This window comes from Aspergillus pseudotamarii (assembly GCF_009193445.1).
Source record: "Aspergillus pseudotamarii strain CBS 117625 unplaced genomic scaffold BDV38scaffold_5, whole genome shotgun sequence".
In the NCBI taxonomy this organism is placed as follows: Eukaryota; Fungi; Ascomycota; class Eurotiomycetes; order Eurotiales; family Aspergillaceae; genus Aspergillus; species Aspergillus pseudotamarii.
In genome coordinates this window covers 294,637-316,317 of record NW_022475019.1, presented here as the reverse complement: position 1 = coordinate 316,317, position 21,681 = coordinate 294,637, and the positions used below count along the sequence as shown (strand labels likewise).

At 47.5% G+C, this 21,681-nt stretch overlaps 9 protein-coding genes across 9 annotated transcripts; 4 read left to right on the top strand and 5 right to left on the bottom strand.

Moving 5' to 3' along the window:
* Position 1: 1 nt before the first annotated feature.
* On the bottom strand, positions 2–1,701 carry BDV38DRAFT_236004 (uncharacterized protein). Its single transcript, XM_032053403.1, has 2 exons — positions 515–1,701; positions 2–463 (listed from the first exon to the last, which is right to left on the bottom strand). Exons 1-2 carry the CDS (start codon positions 1,632–1,634, stop codon positions 291–293), a joined length of 1,293 nt encoding a protein of 430 aa, XP_031918227.1. The 5' UTR covers positions 1,635–1,701; the 3' UTR covers positions 2–290.
* Positions 1,702–1,915: 214 nt separating this feature from the next.
* On the bottom strand, positions 1,916–4,501 carry BDV38DRAFT_151048 (uncharacterized protein). The gene is made up of 3 exons (XM_032051628.1): positions 4,296–4,501; positions 4,067–4,236; positions 1,916–4,010 (listed from the first exon to the last, which is right to left on the bottom strand). The coding sequence occupies exons 1-3, from the start codon at positions 4,436–4,438 to the stop codon at positions 1,969–1,971; spliced, it is 2,355 nt and encodes a 784-aa protein (XP_031918226.1). The 5' UTR covers positions 4,439–4,501; the 3' UTR covers positions 1,916–1,968.
* A 380-nt stretch (positions 4,502–4,881) lies between these two features.
* cdc123 (cell proliferation protein CDC123) lies at positions 4,882–6,174 on the top strand (the record flags this gene model as incomplete). Its single annotated transcript, XM_032056677.1, has 2 exons — positions 4,882–5,009; positions 5,061–6,174. 2 exons carry the CDS (start codon positions 4,882–4,884, stop codon positions 6,172–6,174), a joined length of 1,242 nt encoding a protein of 413 aa, XP_031918225.1.
* A 145-nt stretch (positions 6,175–6,319) lies between these two features.
* On the bottom strand, positions 6,320–7,706 carry BDV38DRAFT_151008 (dodecenoyl-CoA isomerase). The gene is made up of 2 exons (XM_032051626.1): positions 7,160–7,706; positions 6,320–7,101 (listed from the first exon to the last, which is right to left on the bottom strand). Exons 1-2 carry the CDS (start codon positions 7,348–7,350, stop codon positions 6,465–6,467), a joined length of 828 nt encoding a protein of 275 aa, XP_031918224.1. The 5' UTR covers positions 7,351–7,706; the 3' UTR covers positions 6,320–6,464.
* Positions 7,707–7,970: 264 nt separating this feature from the next.
* BDV38DRAFT_278335 (uncharacterized protein) lies at positions 7,971–8,339 on the top strand (the record flags this gene model as incomplete). Its single annotated transcript, XM_032058692.1, has 2 exons — positions 7,971–8,021; positions 8,082–8,339. The coding sequence occupies 2 exons, from the start codon at positions 7,971–7,973 to the stop codon at positions 8,337–8,339; spliced, it is 309 nt and encodes a 102-aa protein (XP_031918223.1).
* Positions 8,340–9,237: 898 nt separating this feature from the next.
* On the bottom strand, positions 9,238–9,835 carry BDV38DRAFT_151012 (serine palmitoyltransferase small subunit family protein). The gene is made up of 2 exons (XM_032051627.1): positions 9,579–9,835; positions 9,238–9,519 (listed from the first exon to the last, which is right to left on the bottom strand). Exons 1-2 carry the CDS (start codon positions 9,694–9,696, stop codon positions 9,275–9,277), a joined length of 363 nt encoding a protein of 120 aa, XP_031918222.1. The 5' UTR covers positions 9,697–9,835; the 3' UTR covers positions 9,238–9,274.
* A 1,247-nt stretch (positions 9,836–11,082) lies between these two features.
* Positions 11,083–11,871, top strand: BDV38DRAFT_150927 (peptide chain release factor family protein). Its single transcript, XM_032051624.1, has 2 exons — positions 11,083–11,387; positions 11,444–11,871. Exons 1-2 carry the CDS (start codon positions 11,202–11,204, stop codon positions 11,789–11,791), a joined length of 534 nt encoding a protein of 177 aa, XP_031918221.1. The 5' UTR covers positions 11,083–11,201; the 3' UTR covers positions 11,792–11,871.
* Positions 11,872–12,122: 251 nt separating this feature from the next.
* Positions 12,123–15,452, bottom strand: BDV38DRAFT_267937 (putative chromosome segregation protein Cse1; the record flags this gene model as incomplete). The annotated part of the gene is made up of 8 exons (XM_032056676.1): positions 12,123–12,567; positions 12,627–12,806; positions 12,866–13,169; positions 13,227–13,309; positions 13,363–14,687; positions 14,777–14,947; positions 15,008–15,318; positions 15,383–15,452. 8 exons carry the CDS (start codon positions 15,450–15,452, stop codon positions 12,123–12,125), a joined length of 2,889 nt encoding a protein of 962 aa, XP_031918220.1.
* Positions 15,453–15,625: 173 nt separating this feature from the next.
* BDV38DRAFT_235982 (putative GTPase activating protein (Tsc2)) lies at positions 15,626–21,586 on the top strand. The gene has a single exon (XM_032053402.1). It carries the CDS (start codon positions 16,215–16,217, stop codon positions 20,934–20,936), a length of 4,722 nt encoding a protein of 1,573 aa, XP_031918219.1. The 5' UTR covers positions 15,626–16,214; the 3' UTR covers positions 20,937–21,586.
* Positions 21,587–21,681: the final 95 nt, after the last annotated feature.

Here is a 21,681-nt window from a genome sequence, read left to right as displayed (position 1 = left end):
CGGACGTACTAAGAAGGTTGCCAATGATCGGTTTTAGATTCGAAAAGCCTTGGACATATGTACATGTAGAGGGGGCAGGTAATCTGCCATGAAGGTATGAAATTCGATGGAAGTCTATATATCTATATTCCAACTGGAAGCGTGACCCTGGGGTATCGAGGATAAATGTAGAAAAGGGACGAGTCCAGTGCGTCGGAGTAGTGAACATTTAATCAAGCATAAATAGTATGTTTTACATGCAGTGACAAAGGAAATGTAAAAATTACCAATAAGGTCATAGAGCAGCGTCCTTAACCCAGAGATTCGGTAAGATGCACATCTGGAACTGGCATAACAGAACCAATAATGGGCTCCTTCGCTGCCTGTTTCTCTGTAGCTTTTTTAGACGATGCCTTTTTCTTCTTCTCAGCGGCGTCCTGTGCCTTGCGTGACGAATAGAATTTGAGAAACGAGATAATCATGACTGTGTCCGGTCAGCATTTAAGACATCCGAGGAGAAAATGAGGGGACATACAAGCGCTTGCGGCAATAGCGAATGCGGCCCTTCTCGTCAGAATCCAACGTAGACCCTCAATCTCACTTTTACCGTCGCTGTTCAATGAGACCGTGATCTTATAGTTAAGCTCCTGAACCGAGGTATCTATGCTTCGCTGTTGCTCTCGCGTCGTCATCTTATGGTCGTTGAACATCGCCTTAATATCGTCTTTCAAACCGGCAAGCTCTTGATTCGTTCGCTGGGAGAGAATATCGGCTTCGTGTTGAAGCTGTGTCCGCGACGCACGCTGTCGCTGCATTTCGGAGTTTCGAGCTGTCTGCAAGGATGACTGGAGCTCCGAGCAAGCCGCCTTGAACAGATATGATTCGTTCTCAACATCGGACTTAGAAGTCAAGTTCTGCCTTGCCATGTCGAGGTTATTATGCAAGATATTCCGAACTGCTTTCATGATTGTGACAGACTGGTCTTCCGTAAAACCACCTTTGGAGAGGTCACGGACTAGGGAGTAGGTATCGAAATGATGTACATAGGGGGGCGGTGTCAAATGTGGTTTACCATCGGGAGTGGCTGCACCGGACGGCATCAAATAGGACGAGGGAGAAGGCATATGAAGAACACCATCGAGAGGGTCTGGTCTATTCGGAGACTCGTGTCGCTCTTCGTGTCGCTCTTCTCCAGCATTCTCGATTGGAGAGGTGGAGAGCGGCTCGACATCGTTGTTTTCGATTGCAGATTCCTCGTGCGGAGTGGGCTCATCCGATTGTTTCTCGTCACCAGACTCTGAGGTCTCTTGGTCCTTCGCTTGGGAAGACGCTTCTGGAGTATTACTCTTGGTATCCTGAGGGGGCAGTTTCTCGGGAGGAGCGGTGTTCGGCGGGGTGTTGGTATCTTTCGGCGCTGGCTGTGGCACTTGTGCATGAGTCAATTCATCTCTAGGACGTGATGGAGGGGGCAGGTTCGCCTCTGCAGCAGGCCCGTATCGTCGATGGTATGTTTCTTGAGCCCGCCGTCGAGTGGTATGGAAAGGAGCGTGGCCGTTCTTGGACGGGATCCGTACGGAGCGATGGGTAGCGGGTTCGCATGAACGTACGGCCCGCATCAAGTTCGGGTAGAGGAAGGGTAGCCTCGGGGTAGCCATGGCGAAGAGAATGATTATGGAGTTTGTCCAAGGAAAGACGGTGTTGAAAACATGGAGCTAGTGTGGCGGATGAATCAGTCACCAGAACCATTCCGTTTTCCCGCGGCCAACTGATGCAGTACCCGGAAACGTGACGTGGGCGGTGAGAATCCCCCGCGGAACGACCAACCTGTCTGGGATTAGCGGATCATAGCCGCATCTTTATCGTCATTAAGGTATCTGCAAAGTCCAAGTAGTAACTTTTTCCCATGTTTATTATTCAATTACTATATACAAACGGACTTCTTCTAGCACTACCTACCTCTCTGTATCCTAGAATAAAACAACGGCCAGCTTATTGCTCCGCGCCAATTGCTAAAAGCCCGAACAACAGCTGGGTACGCTTCCAATACTCTGCAGCGTTATGTTCCATGGTCATGGTATCCGCCGATCCAACATCGCTGCGAATCTTTTCTAGAACGCCCATTAGTAGATTCTGCCCAGGGTCATTCACTGCCAATGCATTCTTCAGATAGGCAGTATCATAATAGAGTTGGAGTTTTGAATCACGAGCATTGCGAGACTCGCTTACGTCGTCACCCTTTGCCCGCTCCTCATCATGACCGTTTTGACCTTCCTGTTCACTGGGGGTCTCCCCGCCATCAGACGCAGTATTTTCTTTGCTATTTTCAGTGTCACAAGAACTTAGAATTTTAATACCCGAGGTGATAGCGTTTGAGAGCTCCCCTTGTAAGGTTCGCTTGAGAACTTGGACAGTTGTGACATCCCAAAGCCCGGGGCCGCAACGATCCATGGATCCTACAAGTCGACGTAGAAGCTTGAAAGTAGAGGGGGATGGTTGAATTGGAAGTTCAGGATCGCCTTCCCAAAGGCTTCGGCCTGGAACCCGACAACCCGGTTTGGCTAGCAATTTCGACGGAGACGCCTGCGTGACCACCTCAGTAGCAAGCATTTCCTGCAATTGAGGAACAATATCTTTGGCGAAAGTAAATTCATCGGCAAAAAGTTGGTCTGGGAGGCCTCGTCGAACGAGCCTGATGAGTCTAAGAATAAATGCAGCCTTTCCACTATGATTCGAGTCTCCAAAAGCTTGGAAAGCATCACCGAATGAAGATTGAAGAGCATTGAAGGCTTTCCTGACAGCAGACTGAAGTGCATCATGTAGCAGTCGAGGGTCGTCTTCGTTTAATGCCGCTGTGGTATCTAGATCAAAGTCTTCATCTCCGCCCTCCTCGATAATGTCAGTCCACCGAATCTGTCGTAGTTCATCAATGGACTCTTTGGATCTTTCAATAGACGTGAGCCAAGATTGATATCCCCTTAAGATATTAGAAACCTCTTCATCACGACCAAGGAGTCTATCAGAAATGGCTGTTTTGAAGGCGTCGGCACCATTTGAGTAATCGGATACCATCAGTTCATGATCCCAAAGTGACTGAGAGGTTACATGGTCTAGTTTGTCCCAAGTTGAGATCTTAGATGTGACATCCAGGCCAAAGTCCGCCAACGACCTAGCCTGATCAGATAAGATATCCATCAGACGATTGTTGAAGATCCCTCGAATGCCTTCTAACACTTGAAGAGACGAATGTGTGATTGTTGAAGCCCAAGAGCGAAGCCAGAATTCCAAGGCCTTTTCACGAAGCGAAAGCAACTCTGCGAAGTTCGGCCAGCTTTTCAAGTTCTTCTGACAACCTTGGACAAACTTCTCGAAGGCTTGCTTCGACCATCTTTTCAGCGTTTTCTCCACTTCGGACTTGGACAGCTCACTCAATTTGATCCATGGTGTGAAGTTACTGACATCCGGTGGCACCCAGCGCCCCAGAACATCAAGGCTAAGGTCATCAAGATTGTGAATTTCCGGATCAGTCAAGATAGGGCGTGCTTTCAATTTGCCAAGAACATCTGATAGTCGACGGGAAAGTAAGATCTTGGATATTTGAAGTGTACTAACGTATAGTCCCAAAGCCTTCAGAATGTTCCCTCCTGACGGGTCGTCAAGCCCTAGTTGGCTCTCAATGACCTCCTCTCGTACCCTATGAAAGTGACGAATAGCATCTTCGGAGGAGGAGCTCGTAGCTAGGCAGTAAGAAGCTAGGACGTCAATAATATCATCTGCTGTTGATGAAGCTGAGGCTAGGCACTTATTGACTCTTCTCAAAAGGGTCTGCCTCAATGAAGCTATTTGATTCCGGAGGCTTTCGAGAAACGGTGGCACCGTCTTTTGCTGGGACAATGCTTTATGCAGGAGTCGAGAAACAACCACAAGCTTAGCTCCCAGGAGAAGAGAATCACGCCTCCTCAGTAGCCGAGATATAGCCGTCTCACAACGATGAAGTAAAGCAAGCTGAGCCCCAACGATTCGTTTGGTTGCGCCTACACCCTGATCAGCTCCCGAGCATGTGGAAGCTCAAGTACGCGGCAATCTATACCTTTGTCGTGAACATCTTCTTTTATCTGACTGAAATGTGTAACTTTCTTTTCCATTAATCGTGGGTTGCATCTTCGTCCGATATCTGCCAGGGTCGCATCGACTCCCTGCATCTCGCGGTTCATCGATACGATTGTTTCGGCGGTTCCAACAAGCTCCCGATATCTTGTCCTGAATACGCGCTATGAATTAGTCTTGGAATATGAACTGATTGGCATTTGCTGTCATACCCAACGAGAGCTCGGAGCTTCTCCTTATTGCTGGCGATGTCCCGGCGGAGCTCCTGTTCCACACGGCGCACCGTAGGAATTGGATACTGGAATGCATCCTGCCATGTATTCAAGCTCTGTGGATCTGGACCGTCTAACGCCATTATGAAATACGAAACAGGTGGAAGCCGAGGGTGGCTAACGGAGCGGAATGCTGCAACTTCGTGTTGCTACACAGGCAGTAATGACGCTTAAGGCATATGCCTGAGGCAGCACGTGGCAGGAGCATACGAGGGCATGCAATGTAATCTCTGGAACAGCCACTTTGAATATACACCGCCTACCTAAAGCAGGCCATTCTTTAACCTCTCGTACCTGACCAAAGGCGGTACGTAAAAAGCATGGACCCAGTAAGAGATTGTTCCAGAAATTCGCTGTGTGGATCTGTAAATGTATTGTCATATTGGTATTGACCATACTGCAAAAGGCAAGTGATTTGACTCATCTTTCAAATAAAACCCCTCGGAATGACTTCCCTATCTTTTTCTGCCCCCCACTTTTAGACACATTTTTGACCATATTGAAGATCACAACAACTGCAGATATAATGCCTCACTCTGACACTGAGGTGCCGCCTTCGGCGGAAGCCTCAACAGACCTGCCTCAGCGACTCCCCTTTCCTCCAGTCACTTATTCTCACATCTTGCACTGTTCGTATCATGACTGGCAACCTCGGTATGTTTTTCTACTTGTGAACCATACACTGTACTCATAAGATTCCCCTAGCTACCGTGCGCTCACACCGAAATCGCGTCTTATCCCCTTGACTGTGCCGTTCATCTCCTACCTCCGCGCGGACGGTATTGTATTGCCTCCCGAAAATACCACGCCCACAGACGATGACAACCTAGACACGTATTCCGATGACGAGGCCGACGAACAGCCAGACCCATCAACCGAATGGGCAGAAATCCAAAGCCAGATCAAGACGACAATCTCGGAGCTTGGAGGTATCATAACCCCGAAGTTGAATTGGAGCGCTCCCAAAGATGCAACCTGGATGGCCGCGACAAACGATATGCAATGCCGCACACCAAACGACATCTACCTTCTCTTGAAGAGCAGTGACTTTATCAGCCATGACCTGGAGCTTCCCTTCGATGATTGTGTCCCGGATACACCGAACTCGATGACCACTCCTGATGTTCCATACCATCTCGTGCTTCGCAAATACGTCAACTTCAACCCATCCCTTGAGTTTCGGTGCTTCGTGCGCGATCGCGTGCTCCTCTGTATTTGTCAGCGGGATCAAAATCACTTCGACTTCCTCTTCCCTTTGCGCGAGACCCTCAGATCCCGGATTCAAGCATTCTTCGATGAGAAACTGAAGGATACATTCCCCGATCCTAGCTTTGTCTTCGATGTGTACATTCCTCCTCCGCATCAGCGTGTTTGGCTCATTGACATCAACCCATGGGCTGTGAGGACCGATCCGTTGTTGTTCAGCTGGCTTGAGATCTTGAACATGAAAGACCCAATCGGAATCCAGGAAGAGGATGACACCGAAGAGCAGTTTGTCCGACTGTCCCTCAACGGGAACACTGTCACTGATGTAGTGGGAGCCCCTGACGGTTCTGAATCGTCAGATACAGAGGATGAGGCCGGTGATGAGGCGGACGAGGACTCCCCTTTCTTCCCCGAATTCCGTCTCGTGAAGCGTGATGATCCGGAAGCTTATGCGTTTACCACACCACAGTACTCGGCTCACAAACTGCCAAAAGAGGTCGTCGATGCTTCAATTTCAGGTCCAGGTGGTATGAGTGAATTCTTAGGCAAATGGCAGGATATTCTAGCCAAACAGGCACAAGAGTCAGATACGGATAGTGAAGGTGGACAATAACAGGCTTCCCGGCTTTATTGCAACGGAGTAATCAGGGATTAGACGGCGTTTATGAGCTAATGGATAAGGGAAAAGCAACGGGGAAATGACGGACACATCATTATTCAACAGAAATATATAAAAAAACAAGTGTCGCCTACTGGTAACCAAGTAAAGCTATTTCCAGTGTAGCTAACCATCTTATTCGGTGACCCATGGCATGTCCTTAACCTGGAAAAGATATATTTCTAACCCCTGAGTCGTATATACAGGATTCGGCAAAACGTCTCAGCCATAAATATTTGAATCTACTACAGCTTATGTTTCTTCTCTCCCGAAGCCAACCGCCTGAACTCCTCCTGAGGTATACCCTTCAAGAACCTCTGCAACCCAGCAAACACCTCAAGGTAATTCTGACGGTCCAGAATCTCTCGCTCCGGCCTGCGGATTAGCTCCTTAATTCCCAGGAGACTAGACTGACTCAGATGAGTTCCAAGGCGATCCTCAACCTCCTCGAGGACCTTCTCCAGGAAACCATCCGAATCATCCTTCCTGCCCGACGGCGCAGAGATAACCTTGTTCACGAATCCAGTAGCCACAAGCTCCTCACAGGTAATCTTCTTACTCATGATGAGAGCCTCATTTGCCTTGGAGATGCCGAGACGCTCGACAAGAGCGCGCGACGAACCACCCTCGGCGACAAGACCAAGGGAGGAGAACGGGGTGAGCAGGAAGGTATGCGGTGCGGCGTAGATGAAGTCGGCCATGGCGATCAGTGCAGCGGAAAGACCGACTACAGGGCCGTTGAGAGCAGCTACCAGGATCTTGGAGTGGTGGGCCACAGTGTTTGTGATGTCGAGGTTGTTGACGACGAAGGACCGCGTGAGCTCGCGGCGGACATTGCTGCTCAGGTCGCCGGATGGGCGGGTCGAGGTAACATCTGCTCCGCTGCATGGTGTTAGATCAATTGGATCCTGGCTTGCTTTATCAATGACATGGTGCCTACGCTGAGAAGAATCGTCCTTTGGCGGTAAGGATGGTGATGAAGATGTCCTCGCGCTGGTCAATTTCCCGGAGACGTTCCCCGAGTAGGTAATATAGGTCTTGGTTGAGAGCATTGAGCTTCTCCGGTCTGTTGAATGTGATGATTGCAATCCGGTCTTGGTAAGTAACCTTGACGAGGTCTTCGTTTGTCATCGTGTCTATAGTTGACTGAAAGATTATATGCGAATCGAATAGTAGAAAGTGGGTTAGAACTAGATTTAGGAATATGTGTCAAGAGAATGTTCGATAAATAAGTCGACGGTCGGGTGGAGATGGCTTCTCTATCCACTTCTAATTATATATCTATTCTATGTCAGATAAGTAGTGGATATGAGGGGGAATTTAATTCGGCACGGAGGTAATCGACCAGCGACTCCCCGGATGTTGACATCCCTGCCAATTTGACGGCTATACTGCCGCTCATAAATTGCGGGGAGACCGACGGGCCGAACGCATGCAGCCGAGGCTTATCGGCTGGTCAGGTGATCTAGATCAGGTGAATGGCACGTGGTAAGTTTGCCTTGTTTGCGTAGCTGATCATCGGCAAGCCGGAGGCTCTGTAATGCATATCGTATGTTCGGCCATTCGTTAGTTCATTGTTGATCTTTATACAAATCATTTGCGCAGCTTCCTTGGTATCGCCCTAAATTTTGGCACTCTGTTAGAAGAAGGGGAAACGCGAGCAACGAGAATTCCGGAGTGAAAATCAAGGTTTCGCTCAGAACCTTTTCGCCTCTCACCCCTCCACTGCATCTGAACAACCACGCCTCACAATGTCCAACATTCTCCAGAGATTACGAGGTGGAAACCTCGAGGTTTTCAAGGTATTTCTTTGACCCATTCAACCATGCGCTATCCCTAGAGGTCTACGCTGACTGTTTCAGTTCGGCATGTACGTTCTTTTCCCGATTGGATGGATGTATTATTTCGGAACAAACCTCGACGACCGCTTCAGTGTCCCTGGATTCTGGCCTACGACCGAGCAATCGCATAAGATTCCCCTCGATAAGGAAGAGATTGATAAGGAACTGGCGCGAATGCGCATGGTGGACTCTATTAGGCGAGAGAAGCGCCAACGAGAGGCCCAGGCCCAGGCTGAAGCTCAAATGCAGGCTGAGAGTCAGGCACAAAACGCGGAGTAAAAATTTGAGGTTTATGGACATGGTTTTACGGGAGCGTCCTAGGACTGCATTGGTCAAAAGTAATGGGGGGAGGGGGCTGGGTCTATACGAAAGGGAGCGCTGCCTAGCGTGGGCTAGATTGGCATGGGAGTCTGATAAAAGGTTGGCGGAGTTACCATGTGGCAGTTGCACGTGTACTACTTTTTACGTTGTTCTTGTTTAACACTCTTCTCTGGGCATGTTGGGAGTTGAATTCGGTTCTAAAATGGGCATCTAGTTTTGGTTACGAGTTTTATTTCCCCTGTACATTCTTTCGTTGAGACATCATTAACCTCCACTGCTGTGCAGGGCTATGCCCTAGTATCTTTTAATGGTTGATAATAATGGTTATAGGCCTGGCGTGTCGAATAATACCATGCAAATAGGCGCTTACAAAACGATTGTGACGTGGGCGACTTGGGGCATAGAGTTATAATTTCCATAGCGATGGTATCTTGGGGGGAAAGAATAAAGCTGACTTCGCTGTTAAGGGTATTTCATCGTAACAGTAATAATCAAGGCTTCGCTGCTATGAGTGTTCAGAACCCTGAAGGCTAAAAAGCAGAAAGAGCGAAGAATGAACACAAGAACTCCTAGGATGCGCCGGCCTGCTCAGGAACATATCGCTCAAACTCCGTATGAACAACATCACAACGCCAACATGGAACAGATGCGCCCAGACATCACAGGCAGTGCTGCTAAGCTGGGGCCTCAAACCATGCTCAAGGACCAAATATGCGTAAGAGGTGCAGAGGTAGAAATTATTCAAAGGTATGTTGATAAGGGCATCACACAAGAGATAGCGCCGATGGCATCACACTTGAGTAACACAGAAACCGAATAGCTAGAATCCGCCGCGGCCGGGACAGGAGAATGGAAGAAGGAAAGGGTCGCCCGCCATTGCCAGTAGAAGAAACTTATAATTCGCGGATTGTATCGGTGGCAGCAGCAGCATTATTTTTTGCTGTCTCATACATGACCTCTAGCGTTTGGGTGCCGGTCTCACGGAATACCGAGCTGATCGATGGCAAGGCGGAGGATATGAAGGGACGTTCACCAGCCCAGTAATAGTAGAGGTGGCCGTAGATGGATCTGATGTGGTCGGGGAGGTAGACATAGATAGCGGTGATGATCATTGAGATCAGGGTAAGAAGGAGGGAGTCTGTTTTAGTCTGTTAATGTGATTCTTTCGTTCTCCAGTGGCCTTTTCTCTGGGCATACTAAAAATGAACTTTTCGGTTGGGGTGAGCATATATACAGCAAAAGTCACCTCATACTGATATATCTTCAACCGAATCCAACGGGCGAAAGAGGCAGGGATCCAAAGTAAGAATGTCATGATCGCAATGCAATGTTTGCTGTCTGCGACAGAGGGATCGAGCGGGGAGTTGAAAAAAAAAAAAAAGATGTCACTTCAGAAAAGTTGAAGTTTATGGGCCGAGTGGCAGAGGACGCTTCTTGGTCGAATTTGCCCCTGAAAGTACGGACACTCCTTTTTTTTTCAACGAAAAGAAAAGCCGGGGGACGGGAAGTGAGGGTCAGATTGAATTGCAGAAGTAACCACGTGGTATTTTGGTGTTGCCGGTGAGAAGCAATTGTTTGGGAAGATGATGATGGTTACCAGACATCCATAACTATCATTACCCTTATGGACTTTCCGGGAGGGCACAGCAAAAGTTGGGAAAATGTAAGATTGAAGAGAAAGGGGGAAAAGAAAAAAAGAAAAAGAAAAAGAAAAAGAACAGGTGCAGGGTTTGATCGACAAAAATGTCCCTGTCGGTGTACAGAGGCTAAAATGGTCGAATAGCAAATAAAAAGATTATACCATTGCGGGGGAGACAACACAAAGGACGTTGTTGAATTGCATGTCAAGATGTGTTTAATTTTTGTTCACTAGACCTTGACTGAATATGAATTTATGAACGTCCGATTTTGGCTAAGAATAGCTTTGACCAACAAAAGTTTCTCATTTAGTTAGTCGATTCCGAACGGTGTTTCACATTGGGGGGAAAATCCACCGACTGAGCCACAATCCGTGCATTGGTGGCACCTGAAATTGGAGCTCCACTTCAGGGTCCAGAGCACCCATTGAATCGACTTAGTATTTCTGTCTAGACTCTTAGACCATCTTTTTAAGTACATTACACTACATGGCCTTTTTTTTTTTTTTTTTTTTAAAAAAGATATATATATTTATAAATAAATAAATATTAAATTGGAAACCAAAGGGAGAAATTGTGAATGAATATTCCCAATAGGTCACAAATTAATTGCTCTTTCTTTTGTTTCTGAAACTCTCTGAACCTTGCTTGATGATCAACACACAGACCATTCTGTCAACAAGAAACAAAAGGAACTTTTTTCTCAATTGCCTCTCCAATTGTTAGATTCAAACCCTTTGAAACCCACTAGAGGCGTACGTCACCCTACACTTGGCACATTTTCGAGGTAGTGATTGAGGGTCCAGCTTGACGATCCTGTACATCATTCGGGTTAATTCATCAGCGGGTTCATCAGCTATGACGATTGTAGGAGAAGCAGGGACGAATGGTTGGTCAATATTATGAGAAAAGATCCCTCTTTTTTTTTGTTGTCTGTGATCCATCGCCCTTTCGAGATTCGGTCCGATAATATCCCGCCGTGGTATAAGACTTTCTGCCTGAGGCAGTCAACAGTACTCGTACTCGTATCCTCAGCTGCCTCAGCTGATGTCACCCTAAATCGTAATGGGACTAGTTCTTATGCAGATTCCCTGCAGTTAGAAGCCGAACCCTCGAAGTGTATGTATTGTAACATGGTAATATAACCTCTCGCAGAATGCCAAAACAGTAGCCGTCATGAACCATGCTCCTACTACGAACCCTTATCCCGCGTAATCTCATCCCATATATCAAACCAATCGCCCCGCTTAGATGCTTCACAACCACCTTCTACCTTACCGATAAGCCATTACCGCCCCGGCTGAAAATCCACGATGCCGATCTGACCATATCATATCTCAAGGGCACTGGCCCTGGAGGTCAGAAGATTGTACGCATTGACTCAATGTTTCATTCAAATTGGCGTTGACTAATCGTGATCGACAGAATAAAACCAACTCTGCCGTTCAACTCATTCACAAACCTACCGGTCTCGTGGTGAAGTCACAGGCCACTCGCTCCCGTTCCCAGAATGAGAAGATCGCACGACAACTTCTCGCCGATAAAGTGGAGCAGCTAGAGAAAGGAGACCAGAGCCGCGCAGCGATCAAAGTTGATCGTGCTCGGAAGAAGAAGGCTAGTAAGGTGAAGAAGAGCCGGAGAAAGTATCGCGAATTGGAGAAGGGCCACGAAGAAGTGCAAGAGCAGGAGGACCATGATGGTGAAGGCCATCGGGAGGTGGTCGGAGATGAGTCGTCAAAGACAGTCCCAGCGAACCAGACGCAGGACAAATGATCATAGTCTACAGACTTATAGATATCATTGATATGTTAGATCTTTCTACTCATCGTGGGTCTACAATGTGGAAATCGATGTTCACAGTCAATAGGACGGTATTGTAAAGAATAATCTCGCATGTAGAAGGGCGAGTGACATTTTTGTATCATCTAATAACAGTTCGTAAAGGCATATTCGGTCTTTTTCATTTTGTCATTTTTTCATTTCACTCTTTTGCTTCGAGATATCGAGACTAGTTGTCCCGGTTTGTTATACCGCCAGTACCGACTACCCTAGGCCAGGATAACAATAATTTCTCAGACACCTGCTTGAGATTTGCTGCTCTTCCTCAAGCGATGTAGCTGCCGAGGACTGTCTTGGCATCGTTGCTCAGACGCTCCTGTGCAAACCCAGAAATTCGTCCGTTGTACTTCTTGTCAGCTTCCTTCAGGTATTGGCCAACCCAAGCCTTAAGGTCAGCTCCAGTCTCCGGCCATGGGTCCTTGGTCTGCGGTCGCACGGTGTTCAGAGCTGTGAATCCTACACCGAATGCCATATCTTCAACATCATGTTCTGCGATGATGTCGTCCTTACTCGCTGGGAGGGGAGGAAGCTCAAGGAGCTTAAGCAAGGCCTCACATGTAAAGCCCCATCCCTTCTTGTACCGGTTCGCAAACGCATCGGAATTGGCAAGCGTCTTGGTGAATGACAGCACTGCAGTTTTGCGATCCAGCGGACGAGCAAGTTTCTGCGTATCAGGGAGAATTATGTTCAGATAGATCGGAGTGAACAGGCTTCATTAAGTCAGTAGGGTGAAGACATTCAAAAAACGACTTTCTCAGAGTTCACGTACTCAGGCTGCACTTTATCTGTGACTTGAATGAAGAAATCGGCGCTGTAGCCCTTCTCATCGTGGGCAGAAATAAAGTGGTAGAACCGGACAAATCTGCCAGTGAGATTTTCCGTTTTCGAATTCTGAAGGCGAGTAAGAATGACTTGCATGATTGAGATAAAGTACTGCTCCAGCGAGTTTCTGTGATAGTGTTAATGAACCTGAAGAAGTCGAACCCTTTATTATGACGGCTAACTTACGGAGGGAAATTGGCGACAACGGATTCTAACAAGTCAAAGCCATAACTTTCATTCGCCTTAGTGGAAAGCAGTTTTTGGAAGATACCCAAGACATTCGAAAGCTGCTGGTTCTCCAAGATGTATTGAGAACCGCGGGTAATGATGGACGAAAGGAGTCGCACGAGCGCAGGGATATTGCCCTTCGACTCCCACATGACAGGCATGAGGATAGGGGCAACCAAATTCTGGTAGTAATTTGGCAGCGATCCCGAAGGATTGGCTTCGAGAAGCGCCGCAAAGAGCTGAAATATGTAGGGCATGAATTCTAAACAAATATCAGTCCTCAAGAACCGAGCGATCACCAAGGTACAGCCATCCTTACCTTGCACATCACCTTGGAGCACTCCGGCGAAGGGGGCATATAAAGCTTGCTCAAGCTTATCGGGGTTCGCCGGGGCAGCAAATCTATGCTTGTCAGTAGATGCATGGTGCTAGAAGAGCTTTCGGAACCAACGTACCTGATAAACGCACCCAGAGCTTCAAAGTGGAAGTAGTAGAATCTTGGGTTGCTCGGGTTCCTACTAATGACCTCTGTGATGTTGATCAAATTTTGTAGAACAGAGTCTGTATGAGGTACTACGCCCTCCTTAATAACAATGAGTACCCGCATAGCACATCTCATCAAGAACTCGTTCTCCTGCACTTTCTCGGGGGCTGGATCCTTCTGAATCAACGCAAAAATGTGTTCTAACAAATCCTTGGCCAAAGGCGTGATTGTGTTGGGTGCAATGATTGACTGACCCTGGTTATCTGCAAGGTAGAGTGCTCTTTCAACAGCAATTGCTGCATAACTGTAGACAACATAGTTCGAAGAACCCAGGTGATTCACCACTAAAGGAAGCACTTCTTGCCATTGCTCTTTAGTGATGATGCTCCTGAAAGTATACAAGTATTTGATAGCGTCGACTTTGAGAATGGGATTCACACCATCCCCAGCAACTAGATCTGCAGCAAGATGTTTCTGGAGGTAGTCTGTGATGCTGACCAACGAATTGGTCGCAGTCACTCCGTGGCTAGTGGTAGCAACGCCCTTTGCTGCAATGGCAGAGAAGAGGTAAGTTGCAGTGTCCTTAGCCTTCCAGTTGGAGGCCGGATCGCTGGTGTATTGAGCAAGGTGGCCTTCGGTGTAATGCAGAACAACCTTTGTTACAGAAGTTTCGAATTTCTCGGCCAATTTCCTCAGAAAATCGGTGGCAGCACGTCGTCGTGTTTCGCTATCTGATCCTTCAAGGTCTCGTCTGATAAACTCGATGGGCTCATCCTCAAATAACTCCTCATCTGACTCACGCAGACTCACGTTGGGAAGGATGACCTTTTCAATAACTTGGCTTAAAGTGTTCTCATCTTGGAAAAAGGCAGCCTGTTCAGGCATACCCGCAATTGAAGTCAGGAACTGGAGTGCCCTGCTGACCAAAATGTCATACTTTGTTTCTTGGCCGATTGTAGCCAAGAAGCTCCAAGAACTACCCACAAACTGTTCGACATGAGGCTTGAACTCATCCATATACTTTTGTACCCAGAGCGTGAGGACTTCAAAGATTCCAGCCCGCACGAATTCTAATTGGCCAGCCTCCGTGTCATCATCGGTATGAAGCAGTTGGTTGTCGTACGTGAGGTACTTGAGCAGAAGACTAGCTATCCCTGAAATTTGCTCTTCGAACATCGGAGGAAGGTCGTGGCAAGAAAGATCGTACAGAAGTTTGACCATCAAGTTCAACTGCGTGAATCCCTGTACAAGGTTGTCCTTGTTGGCCTTGTTATCTTCAAGATACGAGTCGAGGCCCTGTATAAAAGGATATGTATTAGTAAACGCCATTAATATTTTGCATAGGTCCGCTCAAACGGACAGAGGTGCGATTTCAATAGTCATACCTCGAAGAGAGCCAAGAAAGGGTTTCCGAATTTACCCAAAACATGATTGATCTCTGTATAAAGATCATCGGATCGGAACAAAGGCCTCCATCGCTTGAAGATAGAATGGGCAACTTGTAGGACACCGTTGTTGACTGCAGGGTTTTTCGGTTGGAGTCTTGAGACGAGATCCTGCGAGTGTCAATAGAGGGAGGAAAACATGCCTGCTTTTCTTTTGCAATGAGAGCTTACATCCACTAGAGTATCCCATCGCTCCCAGAAGTCACTATCGGCGATCACGCTCACAGCTTCTCCCAACTGGGTCTGTATGCCCGCAGGAACCGAGATCATCAGGCTGATCAGTTCCTGTTTTATGGTTGTCACCTCATCGAGTTGGAGCTTATAGTTTCCATCCTCATCTGTGTAATTTCGCTTGATAAAATTCTTGAAGCAAAGTGCACTAGCGAGACGGGTATTGTAGGGATAGGAACCGGACGCCGTGATTTGAAGGAGCTGCAAGGAATAGCCCGGCTTTTGTTCTTCCTGGCGCAGAGCAAGTTCGGCTAATAAGATCAGCCATTGGCCGTTCATGGAACATTTAACTGTATGCGAATATTCTGGGTTTACCTTGCTTATTTTGCCTTGGGTCCAAGCTTGCTTCTAGAAGCTGCGCAACAGCTCCAAGGTTGTCAGCCATATTGAAGCGGGGATATGTATGTGTAGTACCGAAGATGTAGCCAGTGAGGTCGTATAAAAGTGAGGAAAATTGATTTTAATGTGCAAAAGAGAGAGAGATCGTAATGTGGGCAGAATCTTCAGAAACCACCTTTTTGTGAATGCTCTAGGGAAAAAAGCCGTGAGCTTGATTCCAGGACGGGCAGTTTGTTTGGCGGGTTGCTTTGCAGTTTCCAGGCGGTGAGAAACATGTCCGCGGGGTGATTCTGCCCATCAGGTGATTCCGCGGATTAACCATATCCGAACCTCCGCCAGATCATCATCATGGATGCTTGGAGGGGAAAGGTGTCTTGGCACGAACTTTCGTTCTGGAGATAACCTACTATCACTAGTTCTGTTCGCTTCCATGTCTTTATAAGGATGTTTTTTTGACTTGACTCTGAAAAGCTGTGCCTGTTCCTACTTCACTCATGAAACCTGGCTTGGTGTAGATTTGTGCTTATTCAATTAATTCACGGACCATTTCATCCTCCTGCTATCCGCCTTATCTGGGTCAAGCTTCATGTTCCTACCAGGTCTCCTGATGTTGTGAACATCTTCATGTGATCTGTCAATGGTACGTAAACCACCACCTTCTATATTTAAGTAATGTCACAGTCGGAAATAGTCAGCTGGATGTTATAAAGCGTGAGCGGTCGGGTTCTTGCTCTTGCTGATTCATGGATCTTCAGGTATATAATCGGTTGACTTAGGCCTATATCCAAACTCCCGTCCGCTAGGACGTATGTCTTCTGACGATGCTTCATCACCTTCCAATCACAAACACACAGCATCTAGTTTCGCAGACGTTTTCAGATCATTAGGCGTTGCCCGTTCAAAATCGCTTTCGCCAATCCCAGGGAGAGAGAACAGTGATACATTGTCGCAGGCATCGGATGGACATAGGAATAGCTGGATCGCTCTTGGGCTCGAATCAATGCATCGCGGCAGTGTTGTTTCCAGCTCTTCAGACGCTTCTGGTGCGCCAGATTTCGAGACGTCTATAAGGAACCTGGCGCAGAAACAAAACCTAGCTCATGCGATCGAAGAGGCAGAGCAGGTGTCAAAGTCACTTCACTGGTTTACCTCTGAGCAATCTTTAGCTCTGTGGGAGGCTGGTTCGTATTTGATTCATCATGCGACCTCTCCGGAAGCCCGGAGAGGTGGCTCACTATTAATGGAAGCTATCGCAGCGCGCCAAGACCTATCTCCAGCAGCTAGAAAAGCGGTCTTTGAGTTGATATCATGTCCCTCGGAGTCCGACGTAGTGCCTGCACGGGTGATCTCGTTAATTTCTCTTTCTGATCATGGAAGGAAGTTAGATTTCGCTTCTTCTTCCATTATTCCAATCATCTCGTCATGTGTGGTCCCGCTCTATGAACTGATTTCAACCGCTCGACTAAAAGCGAGAAAATCCAAAATCACCAAAGCTAATGGACTTGCTTATGACGATGCAATCCTGGATGACTTGCTGCAGTTTGCTATTGACTTAATCACTCTACAGAGGAAACCCCCAAATAGCGAAGAGGTCCGATCGTTGCTTGATCAACTCTTTATTATCTGCAAGAAGACAAGTGTTGCAGCCGACATCAAAAATTCTTTGGCTGTGTTTGAGGCTATAATTCTCTATTCAGATGTCCCGGATGGGAGCTTCGTTCCAATGCTAGAGGTTCTATGCAACATCTATGCCTCGGTCAAGTCGCTGTCTGGCCCCACGTCACGGACCGTGCGTAATCTCGCAAGGTCAAGGAGGCAAGACGAAATGGTGAATAGCCTCTACGGTTTTTTATTTGGATCTTCCGAAGAACAAGGGCGGAACCTGAACATCCTACGTGGAACCGTGCACGTATTCACTGATCTTATCCGTGCGTATGGTCAAGATGGTATGCCTCGGCTTCAGTTTGAACAATTGATGGACTCTCTACTAGTTGTCTTAAAGAAGGACGATGGCAGGCTAGAAGCAGACGTTCTAGATCTGTGTCTGAATATTCTTGAGGGCGAGTTTTCTCACGTGGCTCTAGAACGAGATTGGTCGGTTTTTATCAACATAATTGTCTCATGTTCGCTCAGAGCTGTTGACGAATCCGGAGAATGTTCAGCGTCAAGCTCCACTTCACAGCTATCTTACCCAAGAGCCAGTGTGTTGGATGATACAAGGTCCAGCATTTTAGCCAACATTATTCAAATCGCCTCTGCTTTAGAGACTGTTTGGGAGCGCATGAATCGACAGCAAAGGCTGGAAGCCACGCGTTTTCTGATGAATGTCTGTCAACATGTAGAGCCTCCCCAGGCTGAGCTTATCCTGAATACAATGAGGGGTGAAAGACTTTGCTTCCCTGAGAACCCTGACTGGATACGGCATTGCCAGAGGTTGATCCGCTGTTTCGTTCGATCTCGCACTAAACCATCAGAAATCCGCATCCTAGCTTTGGATACGGTGAAGGAGGCTTTCACGAACTACGAGAACCTGTCCCAATTTCGAGCGCACGGACTCCTCAATTCCATGCTAGAAAACTTCTCTGATGAGGATGATATCTTGTTCCTCGAGTCACTTGTATCGTTTGTTGTCGATACTTCTATCCTTGTTGACGATGAAACTTCCTTCGTTTTTTTAGTAGACACTCTAGGTTCGCCAATGAACAAGGATCTGAGCAAAGACGGAGCACATGGCGCGGAGTCGCCAACGTTAGCCTCCCCGCATTCGCCCTCGCCTGGCAGCATGTTGGAGTCATCTCTAGCCAACGTTTGCTCTGTTGGCTTGGTCAGGGTGTTTCTCCGTTCTTTGAACTTATCGGCCAGCAAAGCAATTCTGGTTTTCGAGGCGCTTCTGAAGATAGCTCAAGCGTCGGAGAGAACAGTAGACTCTCGCTTAACAGTGCTCAAGGTGTTATTTAGGCTCCGGTGCGACTCTTCAGGCTCTATCGCCGTCCTGTCTGTCTCTGAGAACGACTTCTTGATGAACGTTTCTGCTCGAAATGCTGATTCCGGCCCCAAGCCACACACTACTGCCGACGAGCACACGGGAGACTACAGTGCAGATAATGATAACCAAAGGACATCTATTTCCGGTAAACAATCAGCGAAAGACAATGCTAGTATTTCCTCAAAGTCTTCTGGGAGAAATACAGGTATCCCTCTACGTGCGTCGAAGTTGACGCCACCAGTCTGGACACACACCTCCTCCCAGGTACTTCCTGAACAACCACCCGATGAATCGAGTCCGTTTGTATATGCTTATACAACATCCGACACATCCCATCATCTAGAATCGGATCCAGCGCAGAAGGTTGCATTGAAAGCCAACATGTGGTTAGAAACTGTCATCTCGCTGTTGCATCGCGATACCAATTGGGAGATTTACAGCTATGTTCTTACTCATCTCGCACCACAGCTTCGCAACAGAGATTTTTTTAATAACGCAGTTCCTCAAGTCAAGCTATTGCGTAGCATATTGTGTGATCAGGTCAAGAACGATTCCTTCCGTGAACCCCCGGCATCGACTGGCGTGAAAAAGACCGATGTAGCGGGATATATATTCGACACCTTGTGCGTACTAATTGGCTATCATGAATTCTTCGCCAAAAGCGAAGAAGACGAACTTGTGCGCTCATTTATGATGGGCATCATTGGATCCTGGGGAGGTACTTCTCGTGGATGCATTCACGCCCTTTCCGTCTGCTGTCATGAAATTCCACTTTCCGTGACAAAATCATTGAACGGAATCCTTGACAAGATGTCTAAAGTGATCACATTGGCCAACCTTGCAGTACATATTCTGGAATTCCTTGCATTACTCGCACGATTACCTGACGTTTATGTTAATTTGCGAGAGGAGGAGATTCGTACTGTCTTCGGCATCTGCATTCGCTTTCTACAGACTTCTAGAGAACAGCGCTTCAAAGCTTCGGAATCAACGAACCGGAACCCTCAGTTGTCAGCGAAACTCGGAAGTGGCGTGCGGGAGACTGCTGCTCTTCCTGCTGAGATGTCGGACCCATCCCTTCAGGACGGAATGTCAAGATATATTTATACTTTAACGCACCACGTGATGGTATTTTGGTTCTTATCGTTAAAGTTACAAGACCGGGCCAAGCATGTCAATTGGATCACTAGCAGGCTTATCTTTAGGGATGAGCATGGAAAGGAAATGGTCGAAGAACAGAGTCAAGTTTTTCTTGACTTGATGCAAAGGGTTGCTTTTACCGATTTGGGCGAGACTATTCCATATGCAACATTCCCCCCAGCCCCGGCGGATGGCCCTGTATCAAAGAAGTCATGGGTGGTGGGCATGAGCATAGTCACTGTGGAAATAGCTGGCGTGTCCGGCCTAACTCAAATCACGAAGAGGCAGGCATCAGGAACTACGTATGCCATGTACCAGCAACGGACTGCTCCGGTCCTTCCACATCAGGTTCCTCCAACACCCGATGCTCATCTTCATGGTGACGGCATGCGCACTGCTGTCCTTCCTAGTCACGTCATGCTTCAGCTAACAACTACGGCCTTCCCTACACCTACCGCGATGCAGCCAATTCCCCTGCCCGAGGATGACATCACCCGTCGGGCACTCAGCACCTTCGACCGAAATGATATCGTGGATGGGCACAAGATCGGCGTCATCTACATCGATGATGGTCAGATGTCCGAGGCGGATATACTTTCCAACACTAGTGGTAGTCCCGACTATGAGTACTTTTTGTCAGGACTGGGAACGAAGGTTCCTCTCAGAGGTGCTCAGTTCAATACACAGGGGTTGCACCCCGATATTGACGGGGAATCTACCTACGCCTGGCGTGACCGAGTCACGGAAATCGTGTACCACGTAGTGACAATGATGCCTACCACTTTTGACAACGACCCTGCCTGCATCAACAAAAAACGCCACATAGGGAATGATTTTGTCAACATCATTTTCAATCGGTCAAACATTCCGTTCAACTTTGATACAATTCCGTCTCAGTTCAATTTCGTGAATATCGTAATTAGTCCTGCGTGCCGTATCGCGAGTGGGTTTGAGCCGGCAAACATGGACTCGGAGGGCTACGAAAAGCTCTTTTACCACGTCCAGGTAATGAGCAAACCTGGATTCCCAGAGATATCACCTGCTGCTGCGCCCAAGATAATCTCGGGAAAGAATCTGGCAGCCTTCGTACGCTTTCTTGCCCTAAACGCTTCAGTATTTTCGCTAGTCTGGAACAGTCAAGGAGGCGAGCATATTTCCTCTTGGCGAAATCGGTTGCGGGAGATCAAAAGACTTCGGGAACGAGCTTTAGGTTCTCAGACTCAGACCTCTGATACCGCAGAGGGAGCTTATCCAGGCCAACGCCGCAACACGAAGGCGAACATATTCTCCGAAGAACTGCCATCACGTAGTGCCCCTGCACAGTCAGATTTTGCTACCGACTGGAATGCGTCTGCGGATGCCAACATCCTCCAAAACTTGGATTTCTCCCGATGGGGACGGTGAAAGAACTCTCACTGTCTACTTGAGGTTGAGGTGCTACATAGAGTTCCTGATCTGGCAATCGTCAGTGTAAGATGAACGGAAGTAAAGGGTAGGGGAAACAAAAAAAAAAGAGGGAAGGAACACCTCTATGACACTCTACCTATGTTCTCATTTATGACTTCTTTACCATGATGGATTAATGTACATTTCCAGTTATTCAGCCTGTGTCAATACCCTTTTGTCTTTCTGTGCATAAAAAAAACAAAAGTTATCTCGTTTTGTTACCATCCCCGCTCAATCTCAACCATCTATCGATGTGATTTTCTTGTGTACTAGGTCCAGTATGAGTCTATTGCGCTTCCTCCAAGGCTACCTACCGTGAAGGAAAAAAGAGTGTTATGGACCTTAACAAAAACAATCACTGGCAGCTGCTGGCAGCGGGTAAAAAAAAGTTCTTGATAGAGTTTCGATTGTTGTTGGCACTCAGGTTTTGCGTGTTCATCACCCATGTCTGCCATGTACTGTAGAAGAATTGGGAATGACGAATCTACAATTACGGAGTTGTTTTTTTCCTGATAGTCCCCGTTAAGGATTTGATGACATATATATACATTACCACCTTCATCATTTAGTCCATCACTGGCTGGTCGCGAGTACTGCTGTTGCCTTCCTCTACTATTGGTTTCTCGCATAGTCCGCCCATATATACAAGTACAGTACAACCGTACAACTGCTTGGTTCTAGGGTGTGCTCGATAAATCATACA